Consider the following 15,134-nt stretch of genomic DNA (forward strand, 5'->3'; position numbering starts at 1 on the left):
AAGCATTAGATTAAGGAGTCAGAGTCGAGAAGTCGGAGCCATTTTGGGTACCCGGAGTCGGAGTTGAAGTCGGAGTCGTGGTTTCATGAACTGAGGAGTCGGAGTCGGAGGATTTTTGTACCGACTCCACAGCCCTGGTTATTTGGGTACTTACTTATTATACCGTCTACCGAATTTGACTACCCCGTTTTTTTTTCTTAGCTTTCTTTGTGCATGTTTATTCAATTGCTCTGCAGGAGCTTGGCCATTCGGCAGAGGATGTACATTACTGTTTACTAGTGGTGGGACATAACTTTGTTGGCATCAAGTCTAGCAAATGTTGACATGGTGAACGGAGTCAAGGTAGGTATACTGCAGGCAGGGTGCACACTCTTCCTCACACGGTTGTATCTGGCTCTGCGTTGTATCGTAGGTGTTCTTACCACACTGGCTCTGCAATGACTGCCCGCCTGTTTAAACGATATTTACGCCACGTCGAGTGTCTTGGCTTTCATCTACACTATGCCCTACATCGGTACAATGCATCATTCCTGAGTCGGGGGTGTTGAATGAGGGGTCTCCACTCCTTTCAAAATGATATTCCCCGCTTTATTGGAATCATTGTCCTCTTGCCTGCTTACTAGGCTGTGGGCACAGACCTTGGTTTGCGCAGACATCTTTTTATTCTAACTCTACATCCACTTGCATAGTGGACAATGTACACCAGGACCCTTGCCAGCTCGCTGGGTTTCAGGCTGGAAACTTGGGTTGCCTGGTTAGTGCTGCTGGCAGCCAGGAGCAGTGGACATCCCTCATTCAACACCCCCCAACTGAGTAACGGTGCACTGAAATGAAACAGAAGCCAAGATTCTCGGCTTTACAACGGCATGCAGATTTCTGAAGGGGAGTAAATATCTTTTAAACAGTAAACAGGGGGCAGTCATATTCAGTAGGCGGTATAATTCCCAAGTACCATTATGGTATTCGGTAGATGGTATAATATGCAAGTACCATTATTTGTATAAATTGCCACTCTTAATATTTCTGTAGTTATGCTGCATTCCGTGCATACTAAAAGCTGGTTTTGTGTATTTTTGCCCTTTCATGCCATTTTCTTGACATTTGTTGTAATCTGTCCTGCCAACACAGGAACTGTTGTGAAACAATCCTTTCTGCAATGCAGTTTGCTAAAACAAAAAAGAATCACTGAAACATAATGGAAAGAACATTTCCAGTCAAAGCATATAAGCAAATTCTGACTACTTACTAGCCACAGGTGGTTTAGAAAAAGGGCACATTGGGTTTGTGTTCACAGGTGTCACTACTGCAGAGAGTATTAACATTGCTAGGCAAAGAGTGAGGCAGGTATGGTGCACCTAGAAGATGCACTATTTGCTTTTCAAAGCTATGGGTGGACTGCAGAAGAAAGTACCATACTTTACAGAATCTGTACTGTGCATTATACACACTGCAGAGCTCTCCTCATAAGATTTGTATAATTCAAAAAGGTTCATGAAACCTCTCTCCAACCAGAAGGGAGAAGTTTGTGTTGTCGGGCTTTGCCAAGTGCTAGAAAAGGGATTAAAATTCTGCTTTACGAAATAGTGGTAAGGTCAGAGTGGAAGGGGGTTTGGGGGAGAAACTGAAACAAATTTTGCAGCATCGATGGATTAAAAACCTAAACTAATCCCAAAACTGAAAAAAGAAAAATCAGAAAGCAACCATGTTGATTAGTGTGAGCTACAGTATAAGCATTACCTTTACAAACTGAAGAATCCTTGGGATAGCTGTGCTTCCATTAGCTGTTCAGGTATAAATACATACATAAGGCCTTTAGAGCTCGTTAGGGTCTTAAAGTTGGTCAAACATACTTCCTGTGAGCTACAATGGCCCATTCTCTTGTTTGGGGGTGTTATTGTGCTATCTGAGATACCTCCACTCAAGTTATAAGCAGGGCTGTGGAGTCGGAGCAATTTCTGGGGACTTAGTCGGAGGAGTTTTCATAATCTGAGAAGTCAGAGTTGGTTGATTGTTGAACACACTCCATAGCCCTGCAAGAGCTGTGGAGTCAGAGTTAAAGCAATTTTGGGTACCTGGAGTCGGAGGTTTCATAAACTGAGGAGTTGGAGTCAGATGATTTTTGTATCGACTCCAAAGCCCTAGTTATAAGTTAACAGGTAGTATTCTGACTCTTAACCCGTGACAATAAAAAAATGGAAAAGTTCGATACCTAACTAGGTTGAGGGAAGAATATGGATGATCCAGAGGCTTCTTCCTTTCTCCCCCAGCCCACAGGTACTTGCCAGGAACCTCTTCACCCTCATGGCCACGCTACCTTCCGTGTAAGAGTGCAGCCGCACTGTGCAGGCACAATGATGGCCCATGCCTGTTCAGTAGCACGGAGCCGCTCGTGCATGGAGGAAAAAGCCATGCACAACCATCTCTGTGCTACCACATAGCAATCATGCTCATACACAGATGGGAGCGCAGGTGCAGAAAGGTTTGTTGAATATGTTCAGAAGAGGGTCCCACTGCTGAAAACAATAAGGTCAAGGGGATGGGGGAAGCCTCTGGATAGTCCACTATCCTCTACTGAAGTATCTATCTTTAAAAAAAAATTTTGTCACAGTGAAAATGTCAATGTCATAGTGAAAACAAAGAATTGACTAATGGCCTGCACATCAACATGAAAAAACAACAACTTTTTTATCAAATGTACCTTCGTTATATCTACAATCCAAATTCTTTTGAGTTAGCATTGGAAAATGATTTTTGCAGTTGGGGGAACCACTCCACCCTAAGCGTTATGTGGGTAGGTTGTCGCACAGGAGGTAGAGCAACAAAGTCATTGGCTCTGCCCAGTTGCCCAAACTTTCATTGCTGGATAAGGGGCTTATAAGGCTTTGGAGGGGGATACACAGTTTGTATTCTAAGTCATACATTTTACACACTGTCATGTGCGCATGCACAGTTTACAAAATAAAAAAATACCAAGCAATGCATTATAACCACAGCACAATTTTTGTTTTAAATAAACAATGTGATAAAAGTGCACTATTCAATCCCTTTTAACCCCTATGGAATGCACAATTGATTTTTTATTGTTGACTGCACAGTGTTGGCCAGCTAGGATATGGTAGAATACCGCTTAGAGGTAGTAAGTGACAGGCCATACTAATCCAGTGAATCTCAATGTACAATCCTTTGGCTTAGTATATGTACTACATGAGGCCTACTGTGTCATTTATAAGAGTAGCATACAGAGGGGAAATTATGCAATTTTATGACATTCATAAATATAAGGCTACTTTAACACTGGAGCATTGCAATACATATGAGACAATACAATTGCACTGCACTGATATATTTAGCTAAAAACAACATTATATTACAGATGCATATTTAAAAAAAAAAAAGTAAAACTTACTCTGGGAAGTGGAGAACTCTGAGCAACTTTTCTTTGGCCGCTAACATCATGTGTCAAGTCTCTGTGGTCAATCTGAATATGACTTTCCAGATCTTCAGCACTCTCAAACTTGACACTACACTCGGGACATCGCAGACACAGTCGCTCACAGGCCTCTTGAGGGGGTGGGTTAGAAGGTTGTCCATTGGTAGTTCTGCTTAAGCATCCAGCACACAGTCCATAAGGTAAGCCATTAACATCTAACTTTACAAGATCCTGTTTGTTTCTGAATTCTTTTAAGCATAAAGCACACTTATATATCTTCTGCAATGTTTGTCCATTGGGAGAGGAGGCGGCAGAGTTCCCTGACAACTTCTGCATATGGAATGTTCCATGTATTTTAAGTTCCAGAGTGGATGTGACGGTCTGCATGCAGACCACACAGCGGAATCCAGTCAGGGAATTCCGAAGGTCTGGGTGCATTTGACAGTGTTCAATAAATTCTTCTTCACTTTGAAGGGGCATTTTGCAGATCCGACAAGTTCCTGTATCCAAGCTTTTGCTGTGAGTAACTTTATGTTCAGTTAGCGTTAACAGAGATGGGAACCGTTCCCCACAAATGGGGCACATGTAGTGTTTTGCAGGACCCCTGTGTGTCTGCATATGTTCTCGGAGTCCATTTTCAGAGAAAAAAGTTCTTGAACAGATATTGCACTTATGACTGCCTTTGATAAACTCTGCTTTTTTTCTAGAACCATCATCTTCTCCAGGTCTGATGTTATGATCTCTCAAACGATGGTTCTGCAAGAGAACCTCCATTGTGTAAGCTGCTCCACAGATATCACAACCGTACATTGGTTCAGAGGCATCAACATCATCTTCACTTGCTTCAAGGCTGTTTGACACATCTGGGTTTTTCATTAACAGAGCAGGGACCTCCGCTGTCTCTGACTTTTTGCTTGTTGCCACCATTCCATTAGCTGTACCATTCTGGCTGTTAGTGTCGAATACACAGTGCTTTTCCCGCAGGTGCTTTTCCAGGAGAATGATTGCATGGAATGCTTTGCTGCAAAACTTACAGTTATACTTCTTACTGTGAGTGGTAATGTGACACTGAAGTTCCACTTCCGTGCTAAAGGTCTCGCCACAGAAAATACACTTGTGTGATTTTGAGGGGTTGCCCAAATGGCTGTGTTTGACATGAAGCTGAAGATCCACCTCTTTTCTGAAATCCCAGTTACATGCTGTACAGCGGTACATTTTCTTCTCGTTGCTGTGCTTTACTGCAAGATGTACTTGGATGGAAACCTTGGAATCAAAGACTTCTTGGCAAAGTGTGCAGTGATATAACACAAATGTATGCATATCCAGTAAGTGCTTTTGCAGATCATCTACAGAGGAGAACTGCTTGTCGCAGCTCTCGCACACATAGTGTGTGGAGGTTGTCATGTAGTGTACAGTGAGATGCTGTAAAAGAGAATCCTGGGAGTCAAAGTCCTCTTTGCACTGAGGGCAGGATTGCTTTCTTAAAAGTAGCTCCAGATGTGACTTCAGATGTGTCTGAAAAGTTTCAAAATTGGAAAATTTCAAATCACATTGATTGCAGGGATACTCTCCATTAGAAACAGAGTTTAGGCTGGGACACAGTCGCTGCCTTTTCGGAGAAGAGACTTCAACATCTGAAGAAACCGGACTCTGCTCAGATTTTGACTTCTTATTGTTTGCCAATGGAATGTTCTTGTGGTTTTCCTTAATGTGCTTTGTGAGCTTTAATACAGAGCCAAATATGGGGGAGTTTGTGCAATACGGGCATGAATACACTTCCATAAACGACTGTGATGCTTGAATAACTGGGGATTCGAGCTTTGAGCTAACATTGCAATGAGTCTGTTGAATATGCTCAGTTAACGAGGATTCAGTGAGAAATCCCATAGAACACTGGTTACAGAAGAAAGCATGGTTGCCTTCTTGAGGAGTAGTACTGGGTCCACAGTGAGTGATGCGGATGTGCTCTTGGAGGCTGTTAATTTCGACAAACATTTCAGGACAGTAGTTGCAGTGGAATGCAGTTATGCTGCTAAACTGGACCATAGGATAAGCATGGTTTTTATGCACTTTTCTAACATGTTCGTTAAGGTTATACAAAGTGGGCAGAGAATCCAAGCAGATTTGACAGGTATGGCTTTGCTGGGGCTTATCCACATGAATTGTTTTTAAGTGGATTTCCAAGACGGCCAGGCTGTTAAAATCTCTCTTTGTGCAGTAAGGACAGCTGTAGCTAACTTTCGACCAGCTTTGACCTTCTTCTCTGTCTAAGGACAGCATTTTCTTATGCACCCTTAGAGGTTTGAGCGTTGAATCCGGAGTTGAACCCCGTTCGGCCGAAGCACTGGAGTCTGGCGTTGCACTGCTCATCGATGCCACGCTTCCTAGAACAGGATCTGGACTAATGCTATGGTTGCTCGAGTCAGGCTGTCTGTGACTATCTAGGTGGCAGTAGACATCTTCCACGGATGAAAACTGCTCTGGGCACATAGGGCACTTGTGCTTCTTGTTGGCATGAACTTGGTCTATGTGGTTCAGCAGCGAACTTTCATCTACAAATACTTCCGGGCAATGAATACACTGCAGATCTGCTTTTTCAGAAAGCTGAGGATGTCTCTTCATCACGTGCTTCTCAAGCTCGTCGGTCTGGCTGAAGGTCTCCTCACAGTAATCACACATGAAGTCGTCTCTCTTCATGTCTTTGTCTGACTTAGCCAAGTGCTCCTTGTTTTTCTTATGAGCTTGCATGTGACTCTGCAGAGAGCTAGTGGAGGAAAAGCCACGCTTGCACACTGTGCATTTAAAAGGCTTGCTCGAGCTGTGAGTTTTCAGGTGGATTTTAAGGTGATCACTGCGAGAGAATGCAGCCTCGCACTCGTGGCAGTGATACTTTTTGTCCCCAGTGTGGAGCTTTATGTGACGATCCCTACTCCTCTTGTGCTTAAAAAGACGGCTGCAGTATGTGCATTTGAAAGGAAGTTTGTCACTGTGAATCTGTTCGTGCCTTTTCAGGTAGCTAAGACGACTGAAAGACTTCTCACAGAACTGGCAGGGATATGGCAATCCAGAGCCCCCTTCCTCTTCTCCTATGCCGAGATCACACCCATCCCCTATCATCTGAGTGGGTGATGCAACGTCTTTGCTGGAGGGAGATGAAGCCACCCAGGAGAATTGTGGGTCGTCATCACCATCTGTAATGGGAAAGAAGAGTGGAGATTAAAAACAATTCCCTGTGCATCTGTGTAATAAGGCCACAGCTCTTTAAGGAAAACCTAGGGCATTTACCAAGCAACAGCCTTTTTTAAGCAGAGAGCAGATCATTCTAGAAACAACATGAAAAAAAGCCATCACACACTATAAAACGTATATAAAACTAAATAATCAGCCATGAACAGTAACACGTTTATACAGGTTACAGTTTTCATAAATGCACCGTTAGGATAATTGGGGCTATGTAGTTTAGGAATATTTTAAGAAGAATGCAGCCTGTTATTTAGAGTTTGTTCATTGCATGTGAAACTGTAACCAGGGGTCCAGGAGATGCGATTGGCTGCACAGGCTGTGCTAAGTTAAAGAAAATGTAACCGCACACTGTACAATTTTTATTTTGCCCAGTTAGACACTTAAAAACGCAAAACATCTAATTGTTTTTAAATTGAATTGGATCTAAACATTTGCAAGGGCTAAAATCGACCTAAAGATTAATCTGCAATGTTGGTCTTTAGTTAGTTGTAATATCTATCGTAATATTGATCAAAAATCAAATTATAATTGAATAGTGTTTGGCCAACTTAAGACATCATATGGCAGCCAAGCATGCTGGACAGTTCTGCTTCTATGGTGGGAGGAGGGGGAACTGTCTGCAGATTCCTCTGGCCTATCTGAGAGGGAAACAATAGGAAAAGCAAATCTTTCAAGATTCTGTAGCCTGTCTGATCAATCCTCCCTACCCCCCACAATGACATTGTTTGCCCAAAAATTTGAAAAAACCCAGACATGAGTTCTTCACTTCATATGATCACATTAAGCCTCGTACACAGACCTGCCTAAAGTTGGCCAAGGCAGCCAATAACAACCGCCTCAGCTGATAGTCAGGCGAGTGTACAGAGGCCCGCAAACCAGCGACGGCCGCTGGACAAGCAATCTGCCTGGAGTATGAGCTTGACGCCACTCCCCTGCCCGCATGCACAACTCTACATTGTCGTCGTCCCCGATAGCAACAGAACGCATATTCGGCTACACAGCTGACACACGTCTGTACAGGCCGGCCCATGTATACTGCCCAAAGGTGCGTACACGCGTCGTATTTTTCCAAACAACCGGTCATTTGGACATCTGAACAACCGGTCGTTTGGACGTCAAATTGGGCATGTGTACAATCAGTCGTTCAGCTGATAACACTGGTTTTGACGAATCCGCTTGGCGGATCGGTCAAATCCAGTCTTATCAGCTGAACGGCCGTTCGTACACACGCCCGATTTGACGTCCAAACGACTGGTCGTTTGGAAAAATCCAATATGTGTATGTACCTCAAGGGAATCAGGTCACAATCCCTGACAGGTAACATAAGTTGTTAAGCTGTATGCACCTTTAGCCAATTGTAATATTAATTTGTACAAAAAAATGAAAACAAAAACAGAAAAAACTGACAGAAGGGGTATGGCTCCACCAAGTTGCAAGTTTAAAATCCTGGAGTCAAAGTATGACCCTGTTAGTAAGTTAATCATTGCAGTAAACCTGACACTGATCCTAATGCATGCTACACAATATGCAATATTCACTTCCTATTGAAAGATGAAAGATTTGATCACAATGATTAGACTATCCATTTACCAGAACAACATTCTTGTGATAACCAATGAAAATGACTGAGAAACAAATAATTTCTTACTCATTTAGCTATAAGACATTTCGGTAAATATTGATCAGTCCTGCCCAGACCATGATGTGCTTTAGTAGGACTGATAAATGTAAGCATGGAAGCAAGCTGTTGTGGGTTATTCAAGGTTTGTACACAAACCAATTGGCTGTTGAGAGTGGCCAAATGGCTGTGGTAAGTCTGCCTCCCCCACCTACACACACACACACATACACACACACACACGTTCATTGGTCTGCCATTCATACCTGATCAATCAACGATAGACTCTTATAAACTCATCTTTACTAGGCCTAAAGCCCCATCTACACTATACAATTTTTTGTCCAATTCCATTCGATTCATTGATTCGATCCGACATGTCCGAACGAGATTCGATTCAATTTGCCATTGCAAAACAATGGCAGATTGAATCGAATCCCGATAGGACATGTCGGGTTGAATTGAATCGAATCAATGAATTGAACAAAAAAAATTGTAGATGGGGCTTTAGATGGGGCTTAACACATATTGTAAGACTATCTGGAACATTAAAAGGACAACCGGCCTGAGGGGGCTATGGAGGTCACCAAAATGTATTTTATTTTCAATAATCCAGTTACTTGGCAGTCCTGCTGATCTTTCATGCATCAGTAGTGTCTGATCGCATTTGCTGCATGCTTGTTTCAGGTGTGTTATTCAAACATCTGATCTGCATGCTTGTTCAGGGTCTATGACCAAAAGTATTAGAAGCAGAGGATCAGGCAATGTGCCAGGCAATGTGTATTGTTTAAAAGGAAATCTATATGGAAGTCCCCATATCACTCTCACTGTGGGTTCACTTTAACCCTACCCATGGCCGGATTTAAGCCAAGGCAACATAGGTCATGGCCTAGGGCACCACAGTATCAACAGGCGGGTGGGCAGCAGGCTATATGGAAGGGGGGGAGGGAGTGTGACCAGGGTACCTATACTGGAGGGAGGGGTGGTCAGCAGGCTAATTTTATGGAAGGGGAGAGGATCATCTGGCTTCTTATACTAGAGAGAAGGGGGAGAGGTCATCAAGCTATCTAAACTGGAGGAGGGGGAGGGTTATCTGGCTACCTATACTGGCGGTGTGTGGGGGGTGTCATCTGGCTGTCTATAATAGCAGGAGTGGTCTACAGGCTTATTTTGCAGGAGGGAAGAAGAAGGGTCATCTGGACACCTAAATTGGAGGAGGGGACATCTGGTTACCTATACTGAAGGGGGGGGGGAGGTGCTGACAGTGGCCCTGGGCAGTAAAGAGTGCAAATCCGGCCCTGACCACACCATTACATTAACCTAGTTAACACTTGGAAACATACAGCCTCATGATGTACGGATACCATCATTGCAACAAAATTGCACTGACTAAGATTATATGCAAACCCTTATTACTAAATAAACTGAAAGTTGGAACCGAGATGCCAATAACCGTATAAAAATGTCTTCTTGTTATTGGGGCTTCCGTTCCAACTTTTAGTTTATTGCTAACTCCACCCTTCCGATCTACAGAGAACGACTTCTTAACCTGGGTGGGGTCAAGTCTAATCCTCCCACCAGCCTGTACAGTGGTAGCCTAGGTGGCTACCCTTCGTTTGTGAGTACATATACACACATATATATACACACATACATATATATACACACACACACACTTGTATTTACACAACTCACCCTCATATCATAGCATACTATCTTGGGCTCTCAGTGTCCCTTTTTGTGTTTCCTTCTTAATAAATACAGCATACATTTAAATTGAACATAGCAAAAGCATACATTTAATTCAGCTGGTATATGTCAGATCACAAGCAAATGAGAGCAGCCTTCCAATTCAAAATTCACCAATTAATTCTAAAGTCTAATGTGCACCATATTTTCTTTCCAACAGTACTTTACAGTGGTGTCTAGCAGCAGACCTAAATACTGTTTGTTGTCACTAGACTAGGTAATTACAAGCTAGAAATTCTAGCACTGACCTACACAGGAATAACAAAGGTCATTGGAGAGACGGCTGTTTCAGTTCACCCAGGAAGAGTTTAAAACAACTTGGCCCAATTAAATATACAGTTACACAATATGTATTTCCTGCCCGGTACATCAGGCACAAAAACTGCTTACATTATGTGATTATCTGACAATGAATAAATCAAGAAATCTAGGTTATTGTTTATGCTGTAAGTGGAAGGTACAAAAGTGTATTAGCGCTATTTTTTAACTTAAGATAAATACACAAACGCAGGTTTTTCATTTCTTTATGTGGCTGAAGCGATCAAATTGCGAGGTGGCAACATGCAATGTTATTTAATATCCATTTTAAATTCTATGTTTCAGCTGTATGAACACTTCAAAAGCTTTCAAGGACATCTAACCCCAATAGAGAGGAGCAGTGTCTCTAGAGTGTGAAATAACAGGAAGGAGTCAGCTGCACAGATAGATCCCGGGTGCCTGTTGGATGAGATACAGGGAGAAACAGAGCTGGGTTGTTAAACCAGCTGCGTCCCACATACACACAGACAGAGCACAAAGCTGCAACTAGTCTGGGGAAATGCATACTGAAACAATCTACATCCGTACTGATCCGCCCACCAAGACACGCTATTCTGTATAATATTGTATACGGAATTAAGATTTTTCTTTGAATTCCAATGCAGGATGCTGAAAATACCAACAAACTAAGAAGCTGGACAGTGATCTGCAGAACACAACTAATATCTGGTTCACACCATGCAGTTTCCTGTCAGATTTCGTGGCGAATCGATAATTTCTGTCAGGTCCGATCTGATTTCCGTTTATTTTTATGATCTATTTTGTACAGAACTGATCAGAAATTGCAAATTTGTACAAATCTGACGTGAAATTGCATGCTGTGTACTTTCCTTGATATTGCTTTTATATTGTCCGTTGCAACGCAACCTGTCAGTGTGGAAGTACCCTCAAATACTGGATATTTCCACTTTCATCTACTGCTGCTACCTAATTTAGTCAGCGCCCATACAGAGTAATGATGACCTATTATTTCTTAGCTGTTCTTAGCTTGAACACAGGCAACACAGCAGCAACTTGACCGCCCTTATCCCAAAGTTATCGTTTAAATAAAATTGAATACAACTGTACCAAATAAACTAGACAATGTGCCACAACACCAAGGCGTTTACATTTTCTTGTGTTGATTAGGGTACTGAACGGGTTAAGATAGTTTAGTACCAGTCTCAGGTCAAATCAAAGAGTAATATGACAGCATATGCTCGGTTTTCCTTCCTTCTGTCCAGGATCTGGAATCACAGTTGTGTTAAACAGCTTAGGAGTGCCAGCAGAAGAAAAGTTTTATGTCAGCCTTAGGAATATGCTATAAATGGTTCTAGGGTTGGATCACTGTTTTTTCTTGAGTCCCTTTGGAAAACAGGCAGCGAGATCCTATACGCTGCTTCTTTTTCACGGACTGGGGAGCACAAACAGCTGCAGCCTAATTATATGTAAACTGTACCAAAACATTCCTTTTATCACAGACTGTAAATCTGTTAGCATCTGGCTTGCCTTTGTTTCTTGCATAAGATACAAGCTTGTTTCTACATTTTTCTCACCTGTAGCGGTGATTAAAATTCATTATAAATGAAAGGATAGCACACTAAAGCAAGTTCCTCTGTGTACTGTTCTAAACTCAAATTAGAAACAGCTGCTTGCTAATTCATGCAGTGACGTTTGGTTGTGTTCTTTGAATCAATAATAATTTTGCCAATTTCCCGAGAAATTTTAGGGCAATCTGTATATTTATCTATGTGTTTGACATTCACAAAGGGATAGCAAGGAACGAACAGAAGGGTTTTCATCTTCCTCCTCACTCCAATTCCTCTCTAACCTGCAACAAAGAAAATTAAGTCCATTGGTTGAGCTGGAATCTGACTAGGATGTGAATAAATACTGTGTTTAGAACTGAACTTCAATTACTTAATCCAGCAGCACATTACCTGTGATGGAGTGTGTTGTAAATGAATGGGAGGTTTTCTATACAAAAAAAAAATGGTACCCCCCTCCTATACACTCTGATTTACCTACTGGCATAATACCAGCATGGTGCACTAATAATACAGAATGGTATCCTCACAGAAGTGTTTAATCCCCTGCCCTGCTAACACCTATACCCCTTCCACTGCTTACTCCACTTGCTTGTGTGCAGCAGAACATCTGGAGAAGCAGGTCATCAGCTTAATCAGGTGACAGACTTGCAAGGCTCTGATCTGCTTCCTGTTTTAGCCTGCACAGGTAACCAAAAACACCAATTGACCATAACTACCAAATGAGAGCCTGTGGTAGGGGGTGATCGACACCCTAACAAAGAAGAACACATACAACGGGAGCGGGAGGCACTCCGTTCTTGGCTTTAGATACCTCTTTGGCACTGTATTTGGCCTGAGGAAGTGGGTGTTAGACCCACGAAACGCGTTGCCCGTGCATGATTAAACTTCATATGTGCAAGAATGTGTCATTATGGAGGTAAGCCACCTCTTGAAATCAGAGCCTGCTTTTCCACAAGCAAGTAATATAGAACACTAAGCAGATTTATAGCCATATGACAGATGGAACTGCTCTCTGCACCTGTGATTGGCAGTAGCTTTGGCACTCTTCAACTCGACAGTCTCTTAACATATTTATGGAGTGGCTGAAATGTATATGCAAAAAAAAACAAACGTAATAAAGTTGAAATAGATTTACATGAATCCTAGCAATGCGTTGAGATGGAAATTTAAAAAAACAAAACACCTGGTCATTTTCATTGTTATAGACTATTAACTATCACAGACCAGCCGAGGGGCTTCAATACGGACTGCCTGGCCAGCAACTGATGTTCCCTTCTTCCCTCCTGCTGATACTCAGCTTGCCACAAAATCCACATCCATAAAGTGGATGTGTGGAAGGCTGCCTTCAGGGTTGGCCATTAAGAAACACAGGTTTGACCTCTGTGGTGCCCCCACTGTCTTCTGAATAATTGGTTAGCAACACATGTCGGTATGTCTAAAGGCCCATACACATGGCATACATTTGTCTGTAGTTCTGAGGCAACGACAAACAGACAAGAGACAACAGCATATTTATGGCAGCGACAATTTGAGTTTGTGACAGTTGTACACACGTGATAACAGAAAGCGTGGAGACACAACAAAAGCTGTCTGTCACAGACTACATATAGTAGTAGTACTATGGTAGCGACTCTGCGACTTTCATACACATGACAGCCTAAGCGACGGTTTGTGAGACAAAAGTCACAAGCGATTCACCAGATGAATCGCTCAAACATGGCTGTGTCTGCAGGCATTCTTTGGCCTCAATTCACTAAGATCATGCTGGAGATAAGGCAAGAGAAAACTTCCCTCCACACAGTGAGAGCGTTATCTTATCTCTCCATTCCTTACGTTACCTCCTCTGTAGTTAATTTAACTCCTCTGTAGTTATTTTCACACACAGTTAATTAACAGCCTGTCTTTAACTCTGGAGTTATTTTAAGGATTGGAGAGTTAACTTAAAGACAGAAGAGTTAACTTTAGGTTTGCCTGAGGTAAAATGTTCCCTGAATACTACATGCCTTATCACCATGGTAACAACTCTAGAAATGTTATTAAAGACAGGAGATAAGCTTAGTGAATTGAGGCCTTTGTCTTTTGCAGCGTACACACGAAGGAACCGTCGCACAAACCATTGCTCAACACATGTCTGTACAGACATTTGTATGCCGTGTGTATGGGCTTTTACACAGTCTCCTTTTATTTTATCTAAACAATATTTAATTTTTTTTCCCTCAGGTGTGGCTGCTCATTCTCAACATTACGATTGTGTAATGTGGCTCAGGTAAAAGTCTATACATCAAATTACAGCAGTGCCCGTTTCACTCTTCAGAAATACCATTCCTGGAGAACATTATCTCTGCCCAATGTCTCGGTATAGATCCTGTCCTGTTATGGTTCTACTACACGGCCTAAAAGTCATCCAGAAGGTCTTTGGATTTGCTATCATCAACAGGCAGTAAATTATTGCGCACTGATAATAAATGCGCATTTGCTGTGCATTGCACATTTCGTGGCTGACTTGGTTCTGTAGTTCTCTGCTGCCAGTAGAGTGGGACTTGCATTTCTAGCACAGAGTGGATCACCTCACCCTGCCTACCTCCTCTCTCTACTAAGAGTGGCCAGTATTTTAGCTCAGCGGTCTCGTTATTCTGCCAATTTTTCTCTCTGCTCAGTGTGTGAACACATAAGTTCTAACAAGGTTTGGTACTGCACGTGCCCATGTTTATCTCACGTCAGGTCAGTTTAGGAATGCTTTAATTCTTGATTCCATCCAAAATATTTCAGGCAGATAAAATATCTGCCAAGGTTACCACAGTTGCTACAGGAACAGACAACATTCAATGCTCTGTCTTTAAAAAAACACAAAAGCTGTCAAAAACAGACGTCCAGCTCTCCAGTCTATAGGTCACAAGTATAGTTGTCTACTCTGAACATCTGTCTTTGAATAACTTGACCCAAATATGGCATGCATTGGATAGGCCCTGCCCACAACCCCGCCGTTGCTTCCTGGTTCCACAGAGATCTGGATGCCCACACCGCTGGCCACAGAGTGGGAGGGAGTAATGGGAGAGGCAGAGGGGAGTCCACCATAACTTGTACATGCTTGTATCTTCCTTACATTCTGTGAGTTTTACACTTTTTCGCAGTTATTAAAAAACGCTTTCAATGCACTATACTTTTTTGATATACAGATATCCTAAGACCTGGCCGGTCTACTTTCTATTCATAGTCTGCCTCCTACCACCCAGTCCTGATGCCATAA

The 15,134-nt window shown here is 42.4% G+C and overlaps 1 protein-coding gene across 8 annotated transcripts in view; it reads right to left on the reverse strand.

Moving 5' to 3' along the window:
• The window catches only part of ZNF423 (zinc finger protein 423), a 464,204-nt gene that overhangs the window by 264,378 nt on the left and 184,692 nt on the right, over window positions 1-15,134 (reverse strand). For all 8 annotated transcript variants that reach the window (XM_068261031.1, XM_068261037.1, XM_068261036.1 and 5 more), the window contains one exon: window positions 3,407-6,621. In XM_068261031.1, the coding sequence (XP_068117132.1) occupies window positions 3,407-6,621 (3,215 nt within the window). The remainder of the gene's footprint in view (window positions 1-3,406; window positions 6,622-15,134) is intronic.

The sequence above is a fragment of the Hyperolius riggenbachi genome, chromosome 11 (genome assembly GCF_040937935.1).
Source record: "Hyperolius riggenbachi isolate aHypRig1 chromosome 11, aHypRig1.pri, whole genome shotgun sequence".
NCBI classification, from domain to species: Eukaryota; Metazoa; Chordata; class Amphibia; order Anura; family Hyperoliidae; genus Hyperolius; species Hyperolius riggenbachi.